Consider the following 27,806-nt stretch of genomic DNA (forward strand, 5'->3'; position numbering starts at 1 on the left):
GATGTCTTCATAGGCCAAAACGTTGTAAAAAAAAAAATTAAATAGTAGTGAATTAATATCTGTCCATATTAATTTAATTATTTATATTAGGCCCTTTTTCAACAACGTTTTATGGCAATCAAAAACGGTCGTTGAAACAAAACTATTGTTTTAAAATACATATTTTGTTATGCTATTGACATTATATAGATGTTATTAACAAGCCATTTGGAGGTCTATTAATATTAGAGCAATGTCATGAAATATCAAAATGTTGTCAATATACGTTTTTTTTTTGTACATTGATTATATTAATTTTGGTATTTTTGTTAAAGATACACTTAAAATAGATAATGATCGTAAATGTGTATAATTAGCCATGAATACGTTTGAATGGTTATCTCTTTCCGTTTATGGATAATGCCTGATAATACCCGATGCGATTAATGGTTTAGATAAATAACAATGTTTACTTAGGAATCTAAAAATAGTTGACAAACAATTTATTCGAGAGCCCGCATCCTGGAAATAAGCACCTTGCATGGCTGTGAAATGATAATATCTAAACTCTCTACCGACTATTAGTGGATTATCTACTTAGTGTCTCTGAACCGCCCGCCTTTTTATTGTATATTTATATATCATCATTATATATTTTCTTAACTATTGAGTTATCATTTCTGTGGATCATAATATAAAATAAATATATTTTATCTCTGAATTTTTTTACCCTTAAATAAAAGGAACAGTTTGTGGGAAAAATAGTTTTGACATGAGGTTTTATTTCCCCATCCCCACAATATCCCAATTTAAACACAAGAAATGATCACCTTTTTGGTATGAATTTTTTGATCAAATCAAACACAATCATTCTTGTTCAATGCTGTTCAAAGTGGAAAAGTAAATTTGAAATTTATAATTTACTAATATAACTTCTTATTCTGACTGCTGCAAAACTTATTTTACTGGTTTCTCTACAGTTGCGGAATTTTCAACTGTAGGCCACATAGGCAAAAATTAAACTAGATGCGGCCCAGTACCTCTTTTATTTCTACTTCCTAAAATTCAATCATTACTTTTTAAATTTTTATTACCGGTAATCTAAATAAATTATTGATAATGAAACGACTTCTTCTTTCCCCGCCATTATCTCCTTAATTACAGCATATTTCTAGGAAAAAAAAACATTATCAAATAAGTTCGCTTTTATCTGTCTTGTTTTGTTTTTTTCTTGGGTCTCAAAATCCGTTGAATCAGTTAAACTGATTCCCTGTTCGTTTCCTTCGTTAATATATCTGGAGGTGAGGAGCTCCGTATGATGATGAAGAAAATGGATACTCTATTGATGTTATCAGAATGAGAAAAAACAAGTTTTTCCATCCGTACTGAATTAAAATAGTTTACAACAAAGTTTAACCAATGGCTCGCACAATGAAAATATAGGGCAGTTTTGCACTTTTCATCTCTGGTGATTTTTTGGACGCCACCATCTTTCCTTACCTTAATTATAACATGTTTCCAGAAAGAAACCATCTATCAAATTAGTTTACTATTCGTGATTTCTACTTTCTTTTACTTTTTTAATTTCTGGTTTTGTTTTTTTCTTGGGCCCCAAAAATCTAGGGGGACCTGCTCTCTACAACACTAATTCAGTTTCTTAAAATGCTCTAATTGAAGAGCTCAGAGCAACTATGTACGATTGTCTACACTGGAAAGAGCTTTGTGGGTTAACTTGAGAGGGATCAATGCCATACCACAAGTTACAAGTTGGATATTATAGTTTCATTTCTTTTAAAATACTCGTAAATACCATGTTGTTTCAAATCACTAACTTGTTGATTTATTTAGGCATATAACTTATTTATTTTTTTAAGTTTTGTTATTTAGATGGTGTAGTTAAAATTGCTCACAGGCTTCGACAGACGGATATTTTATGTCATTGTCTATATAAAACAAATGCTCATAAACATATATGTTATTGGCTTACGGCTCCTACGGCCCACTTATCACTGGCTGGGGGCCATTGCTCTTCTGCTTCTGGGAGATGGAAGGTTTATTCACAAGTTCAATGCTCGACATGTGTACTCATCATCCTATTATAAACTTCAATCCCACTACTTGCCTATCTTCTTAATCTTTTTCCGATATTCCTTTGTGGCGTCTAAAAATAAATCGAAAACAAAAAGAAGTTCAAGGTCTTAATACTTTGCAATATAGAGCCTGATCCATTGGAATGGAACAAATTGTCATTTGCTCCGCACATATTAATCAGCCTGCATATTTCACTCTTTTTGAAGTTTAATTCTGAATTTTTTCATTTTGAATTTTGTTTTTTTAAAAGGCTCCTCAACGTACTATCCTTGGTCTCATCTTCTACAGCGTCTATATAGGTGACATTCCAACCAATCCTAACACTATCTTCACCACGTATGCCGATGACACATGTGTTCTCGCTGTTAATAATAACCCATTTATTGTATCCCAAAATCTCCCATATCACATCCTTCGAAGAATGGTGTCGTAATTGGAGAATTAAGATAAATTCCAACAAATCCCATCAAATCACCTTTACCCTTCGTCGTAAACCTACTGACTGCCCTACAGTATACTTCAATAATGTTACTCTTACCCCTGTTAAAAAGATCCGCTACCTTGGACTACATCTGGACAAACGACTAACCTGGAATCCTCAAACCAGACTGAAAAGACAGGAAACTGCACGTCGATTTCGACTATTACAGAATTTACTAGACAAACTGTCCAAACTTCCAATTCATTACAAAAGACTGATTTACATGACAATTATAAGTCCTATCTGCACATACGGCGTTGAGCTTTGGGGCTCCACTAAACCTTCGAATTCCTCTCGTATTCAATCCTTACAATCTAAAACCCTTCGTAAAATCCTCAATGCTCCTTACTTTGTCACAAACAAAATCATACATAAAGACTATAAATGTTCCCTATGTAATCGATCTAGCCCGAACCAGATATCACTCCTTCCAGTATAAACTCCCAAACCACTCAAACCCCCTAGTTTCTAATCTCCTAATCCTGACAATCCTCCGAGGCGCCTGAAAAGAAGATGGCCACGAGACCAGCTAATGTAAAATGTCATTAGAGTGCTACCAATGGGTTGTTTCTCTACACCCCTGTAACACTCCAATTTAACTTAGATCGGATTTACTAAATGTATTATAATGTACAGTTGTAAATAGCAATAAATAAATATTTAAAAAAAGTTTATTTTACTAATTTAATGAAGTTGAATTTGTGCAGGGATTTCTCAATTTTCGTCGTGTAATTAATATTATTTTCACTTCCATTAAATAGTATGTTCAGGCATCCAGTGGGAAGCTGCTCATACCGATGTCCTTTTGAGAGCCCTATTTACGACGTTAGTTTTCCACCCGCATTACTTTCACACACGTTTCAACCACGGCCGTATCTTGGCCCAGCGGAGGGTATTATAGCTCGCCTCGTTAAAAGGAAACGAGGATGTAGGAAAAAAAAGTATTTTAAGAATAAAAAATGTAGAAATATGGGCGAAGGAATGACCCGGAATAATAACAGGGCTTTATGACTGCCTGCTTTCGTTCTAACCTCTCGCTGGCCCAGAAATTTAACGGCAGGCAAATCGGGTTCTCAAGTCAATTTTTTTTTCTCTTTGGGGCCTGAGGAAAAAACGCTGATTGTTATTATTGCTCTTTTAACAGCTAACGGTATATGGTAATGATCTTAACAGTGATAAGTTGCATAGGTATACTACATCATAATTTCTTTTTCTTTTTTTTTAATACTACGTTATGAAAAAAATCTTATTTAAAAAATATTAAATAAAACATATCTAATTAAAATAATAAACGCTGGTTTGAAATTCGTTTTTCAATCTGTTCGTGATTTTATATGAAGATCAAATGTTTTTTCCTTTTTTTAAATCTATATTTCGTTTTTCATCGATGTATTGGACATCGATATTACTACTCTTATTTATAGGAAAAAAAAAATTTCTCAGTTAATTATTAAATTCTTTCATAGCTTTTGTATGTATTCATTTTATTACTACCAGCAGAGAAAAGGGTTATTTATTTCAAATAAACAAAATTAACATTAGTTACTTTATAGTAAGCTTTTTTAAAAATCAGTCATCATTTATATCTGATACATCTCCCCTGCCGGTTGACGATTTTCTAATTATAAAAAAAAAGTAATAATCTGGACCGCTACAAAGACATGAAGGGTAAGGATTGTAGTATTTAGCGAGGAAGTACTTTTAGATGTATTAGACCAACGGTTGTGCAAAGAGGTGATTTGGTTCTTAGGTTAGGTAGACTCCGAAGGGCTTCTGAACTCATGACTGAATTACAGCTTCAGCAAAACATAAAACAATCTGCCACCTCTGGATTCGATTTTGGAGCTAGTAGCACAGTGCAGATTTTTTCCGTAGTATTTGTGCACAGATCGTCAGATAAAAATGTTTTTGAGGATTTATGCATGAGATTAGGCAAATTCAAACATTCAATCGTTTTAGAGTTACGATTATTAAGGATAATTAGTCATTGATCTCTCTTTGAAATTCTAGTGTTAAATGTGCTTGGAGAAATAAATTATTTAACGTAAACTAATATATTTTCCCTCCCTATTTTCATTTTTCCAAGAATAGCCACTTGAAATTTGACGTTTCTTTACAGTCTTGATTTTTCAAGGCAGAATGGTTTTTTTTTTTGGTTTTTTTATGTATTACCAAACTGAGATTTTTTTTTTCTTATGAATCATTAATAATTCCAACTAAACAAAGACCAGTGCTATTTTATATATTACGATTATAATATATAAATATTATAAATGCCATTCGTTAGATTTTCCTTCTCTCTGCTCTTTGCCCTTTTCATAATGTCATGAATCCTTTATAATAAGTTAATTTTATTTTCATTGATTAAGTCTTTTAGTTATATGGATATTCAAGGATTCTCTGCCAAACAGTTCCTTGTATGTTACTTTCCCTCCTAAAATAGAATACGCTGTCAATGCGGTTCTTCTTTTATTATAAAACTTGTAGTAATACCTCTTTCCTTTATTGTTTTTGCGGTCTTTCACAGGAAACCTCAAAGGGAACTTTATAAGTTTCTCAGCACACATCTATGAGACAATAAATTGTGACTGTAGTTGTATTTATGAATGAACGGTAAGAGGGAAGGAGAGTAGGAGGAGTGAATGTTTTATAGAATATGCATGTACATATTAAGTTTTATTTATATGTGAAAATATAATATTTAGGATATGCTGATAAAGAGTATTACAGCATAATCAGTCATTGATCTCTGTTTAGGAAATTCTAGTGATAAATCTGTTTGGATAAATAAATTATTTAGCACGAGAAAGTAAACAATATATCTCTCCTCCCTTATTTTCAATTTTCCAAAAATAGCCACTTGAAATTTGACTTTTCTTAACAGGCTTGAGATTTCAAGGGAAATTTTTTTTATGTATTTCCAATCCGAATTTTTTTTTTTTTATATGTATTAACTTTATAATATTCAGGATACACACCTGAAGAACGGTAGACAGCATAATCGAAAAAGACTGATAACAAAATTCAAAAAGTATTTCTTAGATTAAATAAAATATATACTCGGCCAAGAATCCCACTGGAGTCCTATACTGCTTAACCATGATTGGGGTTCAAAGTTTTTCATTTTGTGGGACCGCCACACTATGAAAAAAGTCAACGTCCAGGCCGGATTCGAACCGGTACCACCAATAGACATCAAATTGGTAAGACTGTGTCTTAATCACATAGCTACGGGCGGCCAAAAAAAAAAATATCGAGACTGCTGAGTAGGAAGGCTGTATTCAGCCGCTTGATCAGTGGCGTACCTGAGCTGTTTAGGACCTGGGGAGGAATTATTTTTCGGGCCATCTACAATACAAAGAAAAAGAAGATATTTTTAAATTAGCTAATATGTTTTTCGTCTTATTTAATAGTTTTCATGTAAGGTTAAAAAAAAAAATTAATAACTGTTGACTTAAGGAAACAGTTAATAATTCTGAATTAATATCTGAGCAATTAAGTAAAATAAGTGATAAGGTAACATAAAAATAAATTAACTCTCGATAATATCTGAATCTTTAATTTAGTATTTTTCACAAGAACAACAAACAAGACAACTCTAAGCTCGCTTTCAAACTTCTTTTTTGTAGACAAATCAAAATTTTACAGCTAAAACTTATTCAGTTTATTCTTAAATTAAAATTTTCCCGTGTCAAATAATTGTTACAAATCTCTTTTTTCATTAAAAATTAAACTAAATTTATTAAATACAATAATAATTATGTTAAAAAAATTAAATTAATCTTAAAGTGATGTTCTAATATTAATTTTTTTATACTATTTTTTCAAAAATTGATTGATCTATCTACTTTTGATAGATTTATATATTTCAGATATAGATATATAGATTTCAATATAATTTAAAGTAATATTATTAAATAAAATAAAATAAAATTAATCTGCAAGTGAAGTTCCTATATTATTTTTTTAATAATGTATTTTTCAAATTTAGATATAATAACTTTTGATAGAAATCTCCTGATTTATTTGTTATATTATATCATCTTTTCTTACACTGCAGAATACAGTATGCTTGTACGGAGCCCATACTAAAATAAAATAAATAAAAATCATCTTGGCAATTATAAACTATATAAGATTGGGTACACTCTGAGATGATAATTTTGGAAAATAATATTTAAATACTTTACTGTTTTTAAAAAAAAAAAATTATTTTATCGGTTTAAGTGTTGGATAAGAGGGAGTTAGAAACTGATGTCCTATACTCCATTGTTTTTTACCATAGAATTATTACGAATAATCTAACAATAACACATGCTCTTCCACTAAACGGTATGTGAAGAGAGGTGTGTTCTATGTGGAATGCATTTCCTATCTCAGCGACTATATTGAGCTCGAGCTCTCGAATGCAGGACTGGTTTCGCATTGACCCTAACATTGGTTACGTAGGAGATGCCTAGCGTGGAAAGGAGCAGCCCAGGGTCGCTGTTTGCTGAAGCATTACAGTTTGTTGCCCTCGGTCGAAATGACTGCTACTCGAGTAGTATCTTGAGCTAATTTTATCTGAGTACTTATAATTTTTACCTGTTCTGACTTTTTTTTTAAAACCTTGCTTTTTCTGTCATATGGATGATAGACCCTGTTGGGTGACTTTTTTCAACTAGTATGCTACGCAATAATCAATTATCATAACCTTAAGAAATCACTTAATATAGCAAATATTTTGCCAACATTTTATTTTTAAGATTATTCATTACGACATGGATATTTTAGTTTATATTTCCTGCCAGATCGTAAAAATACGCAAACCGAGATAATAATGTGGGTCACCTTTTTCTTATCAAAATTTCTCTCCTTATTGCTTTTAACTTGACTAAGGTTCTAGTTCCTCATAGATTTATGCTTATTTACACCGTAAATTGTTTTTCTTTAAAAAATTATATATTTTTTTTCTTTTCTTTTCCTTCTTTTTGTGATGATATTTACAAATCATACCTTATAATTTTTAAATTCTTTCTGCAACATATCGGACTAGACTGCCCATAATCAAGGCTTCTCAATTCTTCCAAAATATAGATTGAATTTTGTGTTATCTTTTATTATTTACTAAATTAAAATATATCTGTACCTCTACATCTCATGAAGGGTCAGGGGAGTAGTACTTTGTAAGGAAGTGCTTTTAGCAGACCGACGGTTGTGCAAGGAGGTGATTTATTCAGAATCACGCTTGACCGTCAGTTTTTTACCCATTTAAGAGTAGCCACATATAATGAGGTTGAATGGGCTCCCGAACCTTCAGGGCTGACTCACGTCTACAATAAAACTAAATAATTATCTACTACACCGGAATTATTTACTATCATTATTTAATACAAAACAATTTTTATCGGTGATATACCTTATAATTTATTGATTATTAAATATATGCTAGTATTTACAATTAATTGTATTGTATTTCTGTTTTTGTAAATAGCATCTCTATTCGTCTCAAACTATTATTTGCATATTACGAAAATGTTATTTTTCTTTTTTATGTTTTATACATACTCTTTCAATATTAATTGCATTTCAATCTTAATATTTTAAAAAAACCTTTCTATTTATTATGTTTATTATTTATTACCTGTCTATTTATCCGTGGAGGATGGAGGTAATAAAAAAAAAAAACAATGATGTCCTCATAATCGAAAAATTTTCTCCCACAATTTTCGTTTTAGATATTAACCAACTAATTTGTTGTTAATAGTTTCCAAGCTATTTTGAAGATTTTCATTTAGAAAACATTTAATGGGTATGGTATGAGTTAGGAATATGAGTGGTTACTATGAAGAGTAAGTTTTCTATTTGGTTAATGTGGATTAAGATTGAGGAGGTTGTTTTCAGCTTTTCGGTTTTGTATTCAGAGCACGTGCTTTAGCTGTTGCATGGTTTTCTAATTCAAACCCACTGAGTTGTTTAACAACTGCTCATTGCAATACAAACAGCAGTTTATATTGTAATCAAGCATAGGAAGCGAGCATTGTATCTGGGTCCGGAAATACGGAAGTGCTGACAACTGTGGCAGTGGACATCCTCTCGACTCTTGTACGTAAATCTCTTTGTTAGGGACCTCTGTTGCTGCACATATCAGCATTGATTATGGAATTATCATTTTCGTAGGTCACTGGCCTCCTGTTGGAGCACATATTCACAGGATTTGGAGATGTATACCTAATGCTTACGGTACTTCTGATGAAATTGGCCGATTTGGACGCTATCGCACCTGCCTCTATATCAAGGAGTTTCCGTAGACATGGGAGCTGATGAGTGCGTTGATGCGCTCTTGTCTGGAACCCCCACGTACTTACTGTCATGGTTGGCCTGTCGTGATTGCTGTTGTGCTCCAAATAACCCGTTGTACTGGGATCTATGATCATCCCATGGAATTAATGAAGATTCATTAAATCTTCATGAAAATGAATGGCTTGGAAGAGGTCAATTTTCAAAATGAAATGCGGTATTGAGGACAGATAAGAACAGAAGGAGGTTGAATTCAAAAGTCACACCATTCAGTTTCAAAATATGTAGCCTATTTTAATTGAGTTTTTTTTTTTTGCTTCATTTTCCACAGATCTAGAGTGTTGCTTAAGAACGAAGATAACAATTATAGCACAATTTAGGTCTGATATTACAATGTCAATAATGATGCACCATGATAAAATCAGATTAGTAACTTAAAACCTAATCGTATTCTTTTATATATTTTCTATTTATACTATTTTACAAGATTTGAGTTGTTATAGTCGTAAATGCATGGTAAAAAATATGAAGGTTTTTTAAACTCATTAACAAAAAATTTCAACTATAATTAAAACTAAATTATAATTAATGTTTTGGCGTAATGATGAATTAGAACCAATTATGAAAAGTGGTGATATCATTTCTAAATACGAGCTTTTTAACTCTGAACGCCAAACTTAATTTACTCTTTGAAAGGAATTTTTTTCAAATAAATTTATAATAATAAAGTATTCATGGCAAGTAGAAAAACAATAAAATATTGCAATAGAATTAATTAATCATGTCCATCAGAAAGAGATGTTTCTCGATGTCGTAGAGATCTGAAGATAACTGAAACTAATGGGATTGAGCCTTGAAATATATTTTTTCAAGTCGGTTATAAAAATTTCCCACTGTTTAAGAATCACCTGTAACAAAAATAAAATAATAAAACGGTTGGTTCCTTATTGTATATGTGGGCTCAAATACTATATTACTATAATTCCCGTAAATAATTTTAAAAAAATCTCATGAATTTTTTTAGCGTTATGATTACTGGGTCCAATTATGAGTTAACGGTATTTTGATTTTTAACTACGAGTTTTTCATTGAGCGCAAGCTTCAAAATTGTTGTGCGGGCGGGGAATAGATTTATTGGGCTCATGGGATTATAATAGGGTTTTACATGGTATTTATCTTATCAGGTCTAATAAATAGACATCGAAGAATTAAGGTCCAGTGATATCTAAATCATATTTTTTTCTTCCTATTATAAAAACTTTACTCATTACTTATTTTTGTATATAAGGATGGATGAACGTTAAGTGTGGTGTAAGTAGTTACAAATAATTTTTAATTAATTCCTGAATTGTTATAGAAAAAGGATAACTGCTATTAAAAAATGTGATCTTTCATTTTTTTTTTTACCAATCTCTAAAACTGTATGGACTAGCACAAAATTATATATCGTTTTTAGTTTTTGATATTATGCACAAATAAAACTTAATCGACTTTATTTCACTGTTACCTTTAATCAAACCTCATATTAATATTCACTATTACCTCATAGTATTTTTTTTTTTTAATATAAAGTAAAAAGACATCATGAAAATAAAGATTAATTGACTTAACCACATTAGCTTTTAATAAAAGTTATTTAATACAGTTTTATTTATAAATGTACTGTGACTATAATCATTAATTAATTAAATTATACGCGTGCTTTACTACAAAATATATAATGTAGAGACTGAATTATGTAACTCCGTTTTAATTTTAATATATATATAATTTTTTAGTAATAGGGTAGATGAATGGTTGATAGAAATCCGTGTCTATTTTACTAGCGGTCTATCCCGATACTATTGCCCTCCGGACACTAGCATTAACATAGATTTTCCCCCTAAGATACGCACGTCACGAATGCAAATGTGAATGAAGTTTCTCCGTTTATCATATCGGACGATGCGGGAGTTTTCTCCCAGACTCTTTTGTAGAGTTGGAGCAATTAAATGAGACTGTGTTTTTATTTTCTATTTTCCTTTTTAAATGATGCCATTAAAATTCAAATTATTAAGCTTTAGAAGCTCTCAGGTTTTTTATTTGCTATTTAAATCTTGAAGCTTAAAAAAACTTGCGTAGTTGTCGTTAGAATTAAATATCATTGACGTCGGTGAGCATGTAAGATACCTTGTGGTCTATAATAGTGATAGTAACACCTTTAAAAGCCACTAAAATCGTTTAAACTATAACATTCTTTGCCGTGGTAGTACTGTCCTATGATTTTTTTGGTAGAACTTTTAACTGTGTATGTGTGATATAGATATGTATCACTGACCGATATGGCTAGTTTCACGAACTATCGAACACAAAACCTCATAACAATAACCTTAAATTAACTCATAAGCTTTTATATTTATTGTGCATTATTATTTTATTAGTGAAAGTTGTTGTTTGTTACATTTAATCAGCAGTTATTCAATAGCGAAATTAATTTTCTATCAGCCTGTTAAGATTACTGTCTTATTTTCTCATTGCTTCGATATTACATGCTCAACAAATATATATCTTGTAAAATGGGAATTCAACATTAAATTTAAAAGAAGTTGTTTAAAGAAGAAGTGAACGCAATCATTGGGCTCCCATAAATATAAGTGAAGCTTATGACATGTTCCATGTTAAATATGGCAAAATAATGGGTTGTAAAATAAAAAATGATCAGATGTAATAATCATAAATTGATTATTGATGTATTGAAAAGATGCAAAATTTAGGGTTAAACAAACCTGTGGTTCCCAAAGTGTACGCGGTGGTGCCCGGGGAATTATTTAATTAAACAATTCGGCAATATTATTGGAATTTCCTCGCTATGGAAAACAGTGATTGTTTTCCTTTATTGCAGGAGTTTGCAATCTCCAATGAAATAAATTTGTCTTGCTCTATAAAATCCAATTTTGTTGATCACCTATCAGAGCTTATAAAAAAATGTAAGCAGATAATGATAAATTTACATGGATGCAAAGCCTATAAAATATAAGAGCCAAGGCTCCATCAGAATTTACTTCTTTAGAAGAGGAATCTCTTATTGACTTGTCTGGCGATAATACTTTATAGGTAGCTTATGGTATTTTCTAGTTTTCGGATATCAGTAAAAGCGGAATATCCACTGCTTAGTGGTAAAGCTCTACGAATATTTATTCCAAATAAAAAGTAAATATCGCTCGAAAATTAACGTTGAACAAGATATGCCCCATATCCAATTTTATTCTCAGATTTGAGAAGTTGTGAAGCGAACATCAAGCCCATACATCCCATTAATAATTTTAATAATGTCAATCATCTATTGCCATTCAATAAATTTTTTGTGAATTTAAAATTCGTGTTTAATTTATTTTTCAACTAACCACCATGTGGTTGTCCAGTCTCTATATGGATATTATCGAAACAGTCGAAATTAGATATTTTATATTAGTATCTGTTTTTAATTTTTCGATGGTAAATAGGTAATCGCTTTTAAAAAGGAATGTTTTCCAATTTTTCAAGGAACTCAAAAATTTAGAAAAAAAATCTGATTTATTAAGGACGCCGCGGAAAAAATCCAATTATTTAAGGAGCCGAAAATGAAAAAGATTGTGAACCTCTGGGTTAAGCAATTGATTAATTAGGCGAATATATGCTAATTAGCATTTTATAGAAATAAAAAAAAAACGTGAGATGGAATATAAAAAAATGATTGACATTAACAAATGTACTTAGATATAATATATTCCTAATGCACCAAGCCGTATATCCAGAACAAAGATAATTTGACAGGAAAAGAAGAGGTGTTCCAAGGAACCCTTATTCTTTCCTAACATCCCGAGGTATTACCAGAATGTAAAATTTTATCCCAACGGAGCTCTGTTGGGAATGGCATATATCCTTAATGTTATTTATATATTTATGTATTCAATATTGAGGGAGTGTTTTGATTTTTTTTTAATCATTTAATTTGTCCTAATTCTAGCTATAGAAAATATTTTGAAATATGTTGTTGAAGGTTTAATTTGATATTTCTGTTTAACTTTATCGATAGTCGAATTCTGTTGTTTTAAATAATTCTGATAGTAGACGCGTTGATGAGTTTTTGATTACTTTGTAATTGTTTTTGGTTGTGTTGAAGTTGTATAGGCGGGTGATTTGTATAATGATCACTTGTAATAGAACAGGTTCGTTTTGACTTCGTTTTTAATGCTTATAGCAAAATGAAGTCCTCTTGTATTTTAATTGATAAGAGATATAACAAAGAAAAGAGAACAGAATGTTCTAGAGGTTAAGATGATGTAGTCGGGATGAGTCCAATTAAAAGAGAATTAATAAAATCAAACAAAAATTAAGGGCATTTGTATTAGTGTTGAAATAATTATTCCTACAATATATACAGAAATAAAACAAGAAAAAAAAAACAGAGAAAAAGAAAAATGTATATGATAAAAAAAAAACTAATCACTCGATTAAATTAAAAAAAATAATTTTAAAATAATAATAATAATAATAAAGAAAAGAAAATACTATCATGATTTGTATAATTAAAATATGAATCTGATCAAGTAATGAAAAATAAGTAATTTATATACTACACAAATAAAATTAACATAAAGCGACTATAAGATAATTTTTTTTGCTAAAATTAATAAATTATATTTTGATGTTTTGAAGTTTTCACGCAATGGTACACTATATGATATTTAATCGCCCTCAGAGGCGACCTTTTATGCTTAATTTCTATCCATGTAATTTTAGAAAGTAATTAATTAAATCCAATTCACGGAATTATACAAAGGGCTGTATTCCAATTGGAAATCTATTTATTTTTGCTATGAGTATATCCAGTGAATGAAGGTCATATTATTCCAGGCATAATTATATGCAGGTTCATACAATTTTCTAAATTTGTATGCATATTATATGAATACTTCCTTTAACTAGATTCACCCTCTTTTGCAGAAAAATGGTCCGATTAGAATTAAAAAAAAGGTACTCAAATAGCAAGAACTATTTATTTGAAACCTACGTTTCACCTGTTCTCTCGGTTTAGTAAACAAACAGGGAAGCTAAATACTATAAAATAGTAAAAATAACAATAAAATAGAAGTTTTTCTATACAGAGGCTTTTTGATTAAACTTAAGTTCAAAACGCTGAAGAGCGAATCAACAGAACAGTTAATAATTATAGTGAACTATGATAGGTGAATAACACACCGTTATATTATGTGGAATGAAAAACTTGTTTCTAAAAATTTAAATAAATCCTAACAATTAATAACTTTCTAACCTTATCATTGTTTAAGTCAATCATTGTTTACCGCCCTTTTTTTGTTTTTCTCCTCTCTCCCTCCTACAATTTCTTGGTTAAATCGATATTTGTCATTGTTAGTTCAGGATCCTTCTATAGCAGATTTACATTTTTAAGGAGTCGTTGAAACTCTCATCACTCACATTACTCTAGAAATTTATATAAGATCATGTTGTTAAAATATTGCAAAAATTAATATTATAACAGCCTATTTTGATTTAATGCGGTGATAATAAATGGGGTGGATATAAAATAATACTGTAAGTGGCAAAAGAGATATACATGTCTCAATGATCCCAAAATAATTGGGCATGGTACAAACCAAAGCCTACTATATAATTTGTTATAAATATGATAAAAATACATTTTTTCCTTTTTTTAGGCACCTATTCATTAATACATATTATTTCAGAATTTAGAACTTTCTTTTCTTGAAACGGTCAAAAATATTCACCTTTTCGTCAAAAATGAGCTGTATCGAATGGATGAAAAAAACTATTTCTCTAATACTGTTACATTATTACTGCCATCATTAATCAATACACATTTTCTCTTTTTTTTTTTTTTTTTTTATCTTTCTACTGCATTTTTCAATCTAATTCTTTTTATAATATGAGTTACCATATTAAAATGCGATTTTTGTCTTCATTGGACTGCATTTATTTACATTAAGGGACTAACCGAAGAACTTCCTATAAAGATGTTCTAATCAATATTTCTTTAAACTTTACTGTATAAGAAAATAACCTTATTAACTTTGACATAATTAACATATTTTCAGTTTAGGTTAATTAAATAAGATTTATTTGATTAATTACTTTTAATTAATTAAGAGTCTTGATTAAGGAAAATTACTGATTCCTTGCTAATCCAAGTCAGATTATATCAGGAAAAAAACTGTTTATGCAAAATAAATAATAATAATTAGGAGTTAGCAAACCCTAAGGTTCGATGCCGATACTACCAATTTTTCTCTATATACATCGGCCCTGTGATGCCCCTCCACACCTGAATTCATTAAATCAGTCTTAACGCAATTCTCCCATCTAGGTTTCGGTCTACCCCTCGAAAGTTTACCCCTTGATACTGTTTAACATTTTAGGAATGGGTTAGTTAAAAAGTTTTCGACCATATTATTCGCAGAAATGCTGTAACCCGAAATATATTTACGGGGTGCAGTTCCCTTAAATCAGCGTTGTGTAGCTTTCTAAATTCTCCGGTTTACACATCCTTTTTGGCCGGAATATTTTGTATTATATTTTATTTACGCATAATAAAAGTTTTTTTTAAATTTTAGTTAAAAGATATTTACAAGGAGCACCTTATTTATAGTTATAACGTTACTATTGCCGTAAGAAGCTAGGAATTTCTTGAAGCATTTTTTCCTATCTTTGTATATTTTTCTGATTTGGAGAATTCCATCGAAATGGTTTTACAAGGATTGTTCGAAGTTAAAAAAAAATATACCAAACAGTATTAAAATCAATTGAAAAGATAGACAACTCGTAATAATAAATGTGTGTTTAGAACCATATATTGTAAGCTGTGGTGCCTCTTAAGTCTCAAAAAATCGTTTAAAACTAAAAAAATCAAGGCGTTATTTAAGAGGCATCTCAGATGAATTCTCCAAATTAAAAAAAAAAAAGTAATGTTTTTTATCCTATATAACGTTAATTGAAAGGAGATTTCTCAATAATATTTATTTCTTTGTTAGTTTTGTATCATTTTTTTTTTGTTATTAAAATTGCATTGTTGATTTTTCGGATTCACGAAGTACCACAACTTACGCCATGATATTTTATTTAACTTTAAATACTCACTGTCTATTGCATTTAAAAAGATAATCCATTGCATATAATAATTCAACATAGTAAAAAACCATCTTCATTTTTCATTTACCTAACAGTCTATCGTTTTGGTTATAATAAGATAACTATTTCTTAAATTTTCAAAATATTAAACGTTTAAATATGCAGTTTTTGGGGATCGAGGTTGTTTAGTCATTTAGTTTTCGTTGTTTTAAGCACAACTTCCTCTGTCCGTGTTCCAATGTTGATGATTCAACTGTCCGAGCGGTGTCCAAGGCCAATAGCTGCGCGAAGTCCTCGTCCAGCGGCCACCCCCTCAAGTTCTTCGCCGTACTCCCGATGACCGTCGGTACTCCGGTACCGAAGAGTGCAGCGGCGTGACAGTGCACCGCCGCCGGTGGTGGGGGGTGGGGCCGAGGGTATAAGAGCAAGGCCGTGCCGCCGCTCTCTGCTCAGTCGTGATAGTGCTCCTGCCGCGTCCAGCCAACACCCAGATGGCCACCTACGCTGCCTACAGGCATATCGAACTCGACAAAGTAGGCTACGGCAAAAAGAGGTAATGTAACATCTAGGATAATATTTGAAAAAATTATAATAATAAAAAAATCAATAAAAGTAATTCAAAAAAAAAATTACTACATAAAATAATCAGCTATGCTTTACTGAAATCTATGATTTAAAATTTAAAATATTAAAAATGATTGTATATTTGATTCATGACTCCTAGAATTGAACAAATAAAAATAGTGATAACAATAATCTGCAATTTTATGACGAATTTACTATCACTTATATATCTATGCACTTTTATTATCATTACATTTAATAGATTTAGTTATTACTAGTGAGAACTTCGGTGTTCTGGTACCCACCGAATGAAGGAATTGATTTCAGTCCCTCTGATAACGTGTCTCGGTCCCATTTGACTTCCACGTTTTTGTTCAACCCCTTCTTCAATATTTGATGTAGTTCTATTCCTTTCCGAGTAATGTTTCACTGCTTTATCGTATTTTGTTTGAAAAGGAATCCCTCGGTAATGTCTTCAGCAAATCTATTCCATTCCAATCATTTCTTTAGTCGAATATTTGTGTGATTGGATTTTTTTTCCCGATTATGCGTCCTTATTACCTTTAAATATGAATTCTTATTAATATTTCCTAAATACTGGGTATGGTAGCACTATTTTTCCTTTTTAAAGATGGATGATTCAACATTTTAACGATTTTTAAATGAACATTAGTGATTCTTCCTGGTGGTTTTGTGGTAATGAATTCCTATGACCTCGCTTACTAATCAGTTTTTCTTTTTCATCATACAACGTAATGGTAATGTTGGGTTGCTTTTCCAACAATTTTACCACGAAAAACCAAAAGACAAGTTGACAATAAATTTATCATGTGTTGACATTGACAACAGGATCTGTATCATTCAATTGTTGTTCCAATTGCGTACTGCTTCTAGTTTGATTGGATGATTGAAGTGGTTCCTTGTATCCCACAGAGTTCTTCAACTGAGCTTAATTGCAAGTTGAGCAGAAAAACTGGATATTTCAGTTTTGTGTTAATAAGAATTTTTAAGATGTAAACAATGTTTATTCCTTGGACTCCATTAAGAGAATTTTTTACTTAATTTTTTTTATTGCTTTTTTTTTTTGGATATCCTCTATTAAGGTTTTAACTTCCGAGTCGTTCCATAGGAAGGACAGACATCTTAGACAAGGATACTAATGACCCTTACTCTTCGGCAGTTATCCAGATCGTTGCGGTAGAGGAACTGGTTCTACCTGTTCATTGAGTTCGGTCTCCAACATCATAATACTTTATGAGGTTCTGTCTTCTGGGTCATGGTAGCTTGGCGCGACCCCTTTATATTCAATCAAAAATTTTAATAGATGTTTTAAACAATGCATGAGTTAAGTAATCAACTCCATAATTAACTAAGTAAGCCATACAACACTTGCTGAACTTGGCATTTATAAAAATACCAGCCAAGTGGATCTTCAGCCTTGATCTTGACTGAAAATCTTCGCTTCGCCGTTCAACGATGTACCACCGTTTTTATAAGTTTTTTTTATTTTACTTGAAATTATTATCTAACTAATTTTTTTTATGGATAGTGTGTTTAAATATTCATCTATCAAGAAGTGTGTTTAGCATCCATAAGTTATACGAGTATTTCATGTCATTTTTATTTGAAAACTTTTCTTATCTCTGATTACAATTGCGATGAGTATTTTTGGCCGTTATTATATCCTGCTTGAATCTTACTTATTATCATAACATGAAAGAATATAATTTTCAATAAATATATATGTTCTAGGTAATTGAAGATCCAAAATAGAACAATTAACAGTACAATTTATGCCTAAATTATTTTTTGGAGGGAAATGTTCAAGGGAAATGTACAAGGGAAATTGTAAAATTTAATTCTATATTATTTCGAATTTTTATGTTTGAATTTTGCTTACATTTGTGCCGTCGGTCTGAAACCTAATTCCCGTGATTTCACTTGCAATCTCAGCGGTTGTAGATTTTTTCCCACGATATCCTTCAACCTTGTAAATTAATGACATTTGTTTTTGGTATAATTATCGGTCTCAAGGTTAAAATCTTGTCACTGAGTTTCAGTGTTGTTCAATTTGTACAGAAATATTTCTGGATTGATCATTTTTAATGTCTAAGATGCATTTATATTAGTTCAAGGTTTTTTTTTTTTTTTTTTTTTTTTTTTTTTTTTTTTTTTTTTTTTTTTTTTTTTGAATGTGCTTTCACGATACATGGATGCAGAATGCACTTACTCTTTTATTATGCGCTTAATATTTTCGAGTTAGTTCGTTCTCTGGAGTCGAAGAGCGATAGTGTATTATTTGAGGTCATCCAACTTTGACGCCTATGGAGATGCTTCATGCTCCCATTATGTTATAAAGGGGAGATGAAGCTACGGGCAATTTAGCAATAGGGTGTTAGCACAGATTGGAAGACATTAAAATAAAGATAGTGTGAGCCATTTTTGTCCATGGGAAGTCATATTATTGTCTCGTTGAAATTACATACATATTTTTTGCCCACCTTTTTAATTTTAATTCTAAGCTTGATAGGATTTAAACATCTATAAGTATGGGAATTAAACATTCTGATTCGAAGAGTTCACTACCTTTCATATTATTGTAAGTGTATTAAATACATATGCAGAATTTAATAAACCATTCAAAGATTTCATGGATTCTATGTAGTTTTTATGATTTATTCTTGCAGATTTTATTAACAGTTCTAATTAGATCCACAATGATACAAAATGAATTCTACTCCTTAAAATTTTTTTTTTTTTGCAATAAACTTTGTATTAATATCTTTAAAGTTTTATTTTGTGGATCTTATTAAAAATGCCTTTCACCTTAGAATTACTTGATTAAAAATATTTCTTGATGAGCGAAAAATCAGCAAAAGCAAAATATATTTATTAAATAAATTTCCTATCAATGAACGTATCAATTAAGGCATGAATCCTGAAAGAAAAAAATAAGGTCTTATGTATGCTATCTCTGATATTACATCTCACTTCAACAGTCTGAAAAAATAACAAAAAAACCAAAACAAATAGAGATAGCACATTATGCCAAGTACATATATTCTATATATGCTTGATGGCTGGGGTATTGTATTATATGTCTCTGTGTATTTTATTAAGGGTTCTATGAATGTTTACTGTGAGCTGTCCTGTCTCCAGTCCTACATATATCTATATCATGTTTAGTGAGTTAGTTTCTGTTGTAACTCTTGAAACTCGAGGAACGAATTCCTCTGATTAATGGATGTTGAATAGTTGAGTAATTAATAATGCGTGGTAAGTAAAATATCTGTATTTTATAGACGATTCTAAATTTTGTAATAAGTCATTCAGAATAATTTGGGTGTTATTTCGTTCGTTTTGGCAACTCTGGTCATAAATGTACAATATAACTTAAATTTAAATATTTAAGATGAGGTGTTAATACGTGTAGAGGATAGTCGAGAGGTGCGGTCAAAGAATAAAAACAAATAAAATAGCTAAACAAACTAATAAATAGTTTTTTTGTTCATTGGCTGACCGCACCCCCCATTCGCGACCATTTTCTCCACTAATATTTTATGTCTAATAGATATTACATTGAGAGGTTTTACTGCTATCTTGAAGAAGTACTCAAAATATTTAGAAATGTGCTTAAGCTTGTCTATGTTTATTTATTTTTTTGGTAAATATACGTAACCATAGACATAGGGTAATGGATATATACTTTTGTAATGTTTTTTTTTATTTCTGTGTGCTCGTTATGTATTCGGCAAATCTGATAAGGATTTACTTTCTTTTGTTTACTATCAGGTTGAAAGTTCCTATCTTTGTTTTTTCTTTGGTTATTGTAATTGATTACTCTTACCTTTTCTATTTCACGTTACAACGTTACTGGCTCTTAAATCCACCAGTTTTTTGTTTTTTTCCAAAAATATGGAGCTTAGGTGATATGTAGAAAATCTAGATGCTCATGCAATGGTAAAGGAAAAAAAGGTCCAAAAAAGCAAGTGACGAATCGCTGTACGCTTTCACATCCTGCTTTCCCGGTGTCCGTCATATTCGGCCACCCTCGTCTGTTATATAGAAAACTGCTGGCAGTAGGAGGGCACAACCCAGATTCCATTGTCGCCGAGGATGCCTTAACTATCAATGAAAGAACGGTACCTTGGTGGACGGACGGGCTCACCTGCACGTCGTGGCTGGGATGAGCGACATCGGGTGTCGCCACTCGAGCGATTGATTGCGTTCATTCGCGGCGATTTAGTTGCAGCTACTTCACGCTTTCCCTTGCTAAGGCTGTTATGCAGTCTGCTTTTTGGGGCCGCTTGATTGTGTCTAGGTGGTTGCTTGGTCTTGATCCATATTTAGAGAGTAGTATAGGACCAATGTGTTATTAATAAGAGGTATTTAAATAATATTTTATTGGATTATAGAAAAAAATAAATAAAAAATGAAGTAGAAGAAACAAAGTGTAGTGTTGCGATAATAAAACAAAGATTTCATCAACAATAGTAATTACTAGTTGCATGATTTCGTCAATTATCATTTAGTCCAGTTTAACTGGATTATATTCATTTGACGTTAGATATTAGTGTCTTAGTTTTACCAGGTCCAATATGTTTCAGTTTCTAACCTATGACTTAAACGTCGCTCCGTAGTCAAATATTTATTAGCTGATTTAAAAACTCCTTTTCCGTTAGTATTCTGGGTATATTGAGGAAGAATTTTAGGCATAACATGTTTCGATTCATAGGAGCGGAGGTATAAACTTGTGGATACGTGTCCGTAATCTTCCTATGACAAATGAAGATGAAATTTTTAAAGGAAGAACCACCTTCAGGCTGCAAATTTGGAATTAGTCTGGGTTTGAAAAAAAAAAATACGACTTCTCAGTTTTCACTTTTTTCTTTACTGAATATTGTTTTTCAAATAACTTCGGAAACTAAATCTCTCTTGGAACATTCATGCTATAATCTATGGAGACATAACAGTAACCATGCATTCATAAGTTTACGTACTAAGGTAATCGTTTTTTTTAAATGCTGTTGCTATGCAATAAGTCTTGAGTCAACACAAGATAAAAGTTTTCTTTTGACCAATTCATAGAGCTTTTGTTCGTCAATTTTTTTTTCAATCTGCTTTGTTATTACTGTACGTAGATAAATGAATGATCTAATAAAATTATGATCATCATAATCTTGATTTGAACGATACTTTACTGAAACTAAATATTCTGTCCTTAATTTCATGAAGTGTATTGAGGAGTTAAGTTTTATAAATATACTTATATGTTACTTTCAGGGTAAGGAGTGAAGTATTAGGGAACTTAATGTTCGCTAAGTCCCTACCCCCTCCCTACCGTCGACCTATATCTTACGTTGGGGTTAACGGCCGGCTGCTAAGCGTTCTTTATTCTTCCAATGATGTCTTTCTTGTTTATGGTTCTGTCACAAGTGTCTCATTAGTTTATCGGGACGTATATTCTGCCATATCGGAGCTGAATCGGTACAGGAAGTAATTTGTTGTAAATTACTAATTATCGTTGCTGTAATTAGAATGGGAAGGATGATTTGCAGCCCATTCTACTGAAGATATTTCTGATTTTTATGTTCTTCCTTCTTGTTTATCTTATTTGTTTATTTAATACCAGATCGGCCTGGTGGGCCTTACATGGTTAATGTAAGAGCTACATTTGTTTTTGGCAATTGATTATGGGGGAGGGGGCATATAGTCTCATACAAAAGACATCCCCTACTATATACAATGTTTTATAAATAAAACAAAAAAAAAGATAAAATAAATAGATTAAAATAATAATTCTTAATAAAAGATAAAAGAAACGTTAATAATAAAAACAGTGACACTTATGGATTTAACAAAATAAATAATTGACTTCCAATGGAAAAAAAATGAAAGTGAATTTAAGAAAAAGATGAAAAAAGAAATTAAGATAAAATAAAATTTTAGAGTGACAATAACAGGACTGATAAATATAGAATTTATAACTGGATTTCCTGGAGCAGCCTGGGCTTCAGTCTTTAGATCTGATTGGGTTTCCTTAGTTGTAGGTCACTGCTGTTGGTAACTGTGAGTGGAACTTCACATGGACCTTTTTTTTTTTTTTTTTTCTTTTTCGGCCAAGACTCCCATTGGAGTCCTATACTGTCTAACCATGGTTGGGAGTCGAAGTTCTTTATTTTGTGGGACCGCCACTCAATGAAAAAAGTCAACGTCCCAGACCGGATTCGAACCGGTACCGCAATTAGACATCAAATTGGTAAGACTGAGTCTTAACCACTGAGCTATGGGCGGCCCAACCTTTTTTTAATGTAATCCTCCATTGTCTCTATTTGTAATTCCCGATGCAATTGGCTGTTTTCTTCGTTAACCACCAGAGTTAGTGGTAGCATTATAATTATTTTCCCTAGTAATTAATTATTTGAAACTTTAATTTTATTATATCAGATTTTTTGTTTTGTTAATCGTGTTATCTTGTCAAAGCAAATCATTTTTAGTGAATTCATCCAATCCACCAAATATGTATCACATCTTTTCCAATATATATTCCGAAATACCGGAATGGTTTTGTGTACATACCAGTTTTCCTATCACTGTGTTGAAAACAGCTTTTCAGCAAGGAAGCTATCTATACCTGAGGCTATTGCGCTTTTGATGAAGAAGATTCTTCCCTGACAGGAAGATTCGTTTTGGTCAGCGGATTCTCAACCTTGCAGCATTCTTTCATGGCGGATTATTTTGTAAGGTTTCGAAGACGGTGTTGAAAGAAGTGTTTGTTCCCTTAAGGAGGCAGAACTGTAGAAGACGCCAAGGCCGGCTTGGGTTTTAACTTCTTTTTATGTAATTTCCACTCGATTGATTTAGCCGTAGTTTGTTTTTATATGCGTCATCACCTCCAAGTCCTAATAGCAACTTCATGATTGTGGCCGAGTTCTCGGGAATATCAGATGAATCACGGAGAATGTTAATGAGTGCAACTGAGTGCGGTTTGAAATTGGAATGTAAAAAGGAAAAATAAGTTTTTGTTTTTTTTAACACTGATCTGAAAGCATGCTATTAAATTTATTTATTTTTTATAAGATTATAAAATTATATAAGATTTTTATCTTATATAATTTTTTTTCCCCGAGAAGCTTTTATAATTACCAGTTCGATTGTTTGTTCGAATTAAGGTTCGTTTTTTCCAGTATAGTAGATCCTGACAACTTAATGTTTCTTTCTTTATAACTTAATTTCCTGGTGCCTTCAGACATGCTTTATTTTATTTGTTTCCTCTGCCATTTAATTTAAAAGAACGTTAAGTTCTCAAGAAAAAAGCATTTTAGATCTTAACAAGTTCTACGTTCGGACTAAAATGAAACAACGTACATTCTATATTTTCAAGTACTTCTCCATTATATAGTGTAACTTATTGAGATTTTTTTTTTTACTGAGTTTCTTGAGAATCTTTTGGGATTTAAAACTGACTAATCACCGAAAGCAGTAACCTGATTAATTTTGCAGTATTGTTTTTTATATATACTAATTACACTCAATTTATTTCTATGAAATCTTATCTCAAATTATGTCCATAGGTCAGTCAGTCATAGAAAATGTTTAGGCCAACATTTAATACAGTATCATTCTTATATATGTTTTCGTTTAAACTATATATGAAATTTAATTTTAGTACTCTGGACATACGGAGTTGAGCTTTGGGGCTCCACTAAACCATCAAATTCCTCCCGAATCCAATCCTTACAGTCCAAAATCCTTCGTAAAATCCTTTACGTTCCTTACTTGAATGAGAAACATTGTGCATTGCATACTTGTCTGTTAAACATCTGTAGTAGATATATGCTTGATCTCGTTCATTGAATTTTTATTGTTTATGCCAAATACTAGTAACAATATATTTTTATTCTGTTGATAAAATATCAAGATCCTCAAGAGGCTAAGATAAATGAAAATAATTCTGCCTGGTGACATGTCTAAGACCTGGAACAAGGGGGACTCGATTGAAGTTCCTTTCCCACGGTTGTGTACAAGCTTTGTTCTAAATTAGCCAGTCTTGGAGCATCACGACTCGGCCCATTACTCCTTTAATTTATGTTCACTTTCGTTTGGTTTACACTTTTCAGTAAACGGACTTTTCCGTCATGGAATAGATCAGTCTAGATGCGTTCTGTCGATATCAACATCATCGAGTTCACTTCCATTTCGGTTGAGTGATGTAGATTTTCCAAAGCAGTAGTAGTTAACGTTATTTTTTTTTTAGATGCGTTACAACAACACGTTACAAAAACATCACTGCACCAGTCATTGCAACGGATTCTTAACTGTTCGCTCCTTGCCGAAGTTTTTCATTTCTTTCTAATGGTGAGGCTATTACAGTCTTGAGGCTTCCCCATAGTAAATCAACCGGAATTATAGATACCGTTGGCGAGCTGAGCTTTCTAGACGGAAAAGCCCTGTGCTGCTGTGTAAGTATGATGCGGGCAGTGGTGCAACTACAGAGCGATTGTGGTTTCGGAGGCTGGGTCATGACCACGGGTTTATGACGGTCATCGAGTAGGCCCGTTAGAAGAGGTGTAGGAATCTTGGTCATCATTTTGTCATCAAAAGAAATCCGTTAACCCTTAATTTGGCAGAGACATAACTAAAAAACTTTGTTTTGGTTTATCTTGTTTCCTGAGGTCCAGCTGAGCTAATTTTAGAGTCTAAAAAATTTAGAGTAATTTTTGGCAGAGATAAAAAAACATGTACGTTACATTGTTAAATGAGGTGCTTTAGGATTGGTGGTGGGTATAATAGAGAAATTCATATAAATCTATTTCATACAAACACATTTAATTGTGGAAAATATTGTCCCAAAAGAAATGTTAAGATATATGTATTTATGTAACAATTAATAATATTAGGATTTATGATGGGTATAAAAAAAAAATCGTATAAAGCCAAGTAATGAAAACCATTTATTAGAAACATAATGAGATTAACAAAAATATTAAGTAAATATACTAACTAAAATATAATAAATTATTAAATGTAGATATAAACTTAGCAAAACAAATAATTAAAACAAAACATCAAATAAAGTAACATTTTTTTTTTTTTTTTTTTAATAAGTGATAGATCACATTCATACTAAAATAAAAATAAATGAAAAAATATATACAAACAGAAGGATAAGTAAAATGCACATAATCAACCTATGTACATGAAAAAATAATTAAATAAATAAAATAATAATAAAAATAAATAAATAATTTGCAGTTACATTTACACTCTTATATACAATATTTACACTATTGACCTGATGATCCCTTAAGCTCACTCATCATCCCCCACGTGTGAGAGGTAAAACCAAGCTCTTTGAGATCCCAGCGCATCCCTCTCATTGCGTCACTGGTAAAGAGCTAGTGGAGGCTGAACAAGTGCGCTAAAGTGACATTAAATAGATCGTAAATAAGATTAAAATAGATCGGTAAGATTTTTTTAAAAAAACTACTACCGAGAAAACAGTTTTTAGTAAAATAATTGTATTGTATAAATTGTTATTTTTGTTTAGGATTATTGTTAGATCTACAGTAGCGTTAAAAAGTTTTTCTTAGTCGAGTCGTATTGCTGAAGTGACCACCGAAGCGGGAAATAACAAACAGATAAAAAAATCAACTATATTCTAGGCTTCAGATAATCATGCCTAGCTTTAATTAATTGCCTAAAATATTTTGATTATAGATATTTATATTTATATAGAAATGTCGAATGTTTAAAAACGGATAAGCTAACATAAAGGTTTAAATTAATGTAGATCTGAATAAATATTTTAATGACTAACTTTTTATCCTCTACATTAATTCAGAAATTTATTTCTGGGTAAGTTTCGTGTGAATCAGACTTTTTTGTTTTGATTGCGTACTTTTAATTTTAGTTGTCGTTCAGTCAAGTGTGTTCGATTTATTCTCCGTTAATAAAGTTCCTTGCTAAGAGTCATATCATTAGATAGGCAGTTCAATTATACAAATAAGATCTCTTGTTATTTCAATTCCAGAAGTAACTGTTCATTATTCAACATTGAACGGGTTTACATTAGGTCTGCGATCGACTTGTCAGCTGTCTTCCAACTACAAGACCCTTTTGTCGATCTGCCCAGAATAAGATTGATTAGTCGATTATTTTCGAACAGAGGGGCTGTTAGGATATTCATGTATTCATGCCATCTTTGTCTTGTTTCTGAATTACCGCAGTCACTAACATGTTATATTGTCAGGTACTTGGTTGAAATTGGATCCTTTGTCAGGACAACTCGACCTATCAACTTCAATGACTGGCTACTTTAATTGAACAAGTTTGAACGATCTCGACAGTAGTATGCACAGAATTATTATAAATAAAACCTAGAATACTTTTTAAACGTTAAATTGTTCTAAAAAAAAGTATAATTGTTTCATTATTTGGACCATTTCTTGTTATAATATTTAAAAAGTACACCTTTGTTGTGCTTACTATCGAAAGTGCTTGCCCTAAGGGATGCTTCTGACAGCTCTTCCTTATACAGGAATGGAGTCCTAGCGGTTAGTAGGTACTTGCTATTATGCTAATAGCTGCACACTTTATTAACGATAGTCTGAATCAGATCTTAATTGTGCATTACAAGTTGTTGAATGTACATTGACCTGAGGTTATCGTATTACAGTATTAAGATTGTCTTAAAAGACATCAGTGTAGTCAATGGTGTATGTTTGTATTACAGATAAAAAAAAAATAGTGTTAACTTCTTTACCGTAGCTTTTTAGGAGCCGTAATATAATGTTTCCAACATCGTTGATAATGATTATATTATTATTTTTATTGTTTGAGTTACCAATTAAAAATTCCCGATGTTTCTTTTAAACCTATTTTTCCTACATTTTTTTTTTTAAAGCAAATGAATTAAAATATCTTCTTAAAAAATACTGTCATATTATTGAAAATAGGTTTAACAATTTTGTCTAAATTTTTAAATTTCTATCGTTTCTTAAGCTTTAAAATAATAAAAGAAAGCGTCTTCTTAAAAATTTCTTTTATTTTATAATTTACATTTTTTTTTTTTATTCTTCAGTGTAAAAACTTTGCAGAACGTATAAATTAATAAAATTTAATTAATGAGTGGGATATAGTAGTATAAATTATAGCAGTGTTCTATCAAAAGTTAATATATCCACTATAGGAAAGTTATTATTAAAACATTAATGTAGAAGCTATCTCATGTAGATAAGTTAAATTTTTATTGAAAATCTGTAACTGACCAAAAAAAATTTAACTT

The 27,806-nt window shown here is 31.2% G+C and overlaps 1 protein-coding gene across 2 annotated transcripts in view; it reads left to right on the plus strand.

Moving 5' to 3' along the window:
• Positions 1-27,806, plus strand: part of Jupiter (microtubule-associated protein Jupiter) — a 205,500-nt gene that overhangs the window by 98,888 nt on the left and 78,806 nt on the right. The window contains exon 1 of one of the 2 annotated variants that reach the window (XM_014434043.3): positions 16,356-16,508. The exons of the other annotated variant lie outside the window; for it this stretch is intronic. Coding sequence (XP_014289529.1) covers positions 16,447-16,508 — 62 coding nt within the window. The 5' untranslated portion in view covers positions 16,356-16,446. Of the gene's footprint in view, positions 1-16,355; positions 16,509-27,806 lie in introns of those variants that run through there. 2 annotated transcript variants of the gene reach the window in all.

The sequence above is a fragment of the Halyomorpha halys genome, unplaced genomic scaffold (genome assembly GCF_000696795.3).
Source record: "Halyomorpha halys isolate HHAL.00 unplaced genomic scaffold, Hhal_1.1 Scaffold1289.1, whole genome shotgun sequence".
NCBI classification, from domain to species: domain Eukaryota; kingdom Metazoa; phylum Arthropoda; class Insecta; order Hemiptera; family Pentatomidae; genus Halyomorpha; species Halyomorpha halys.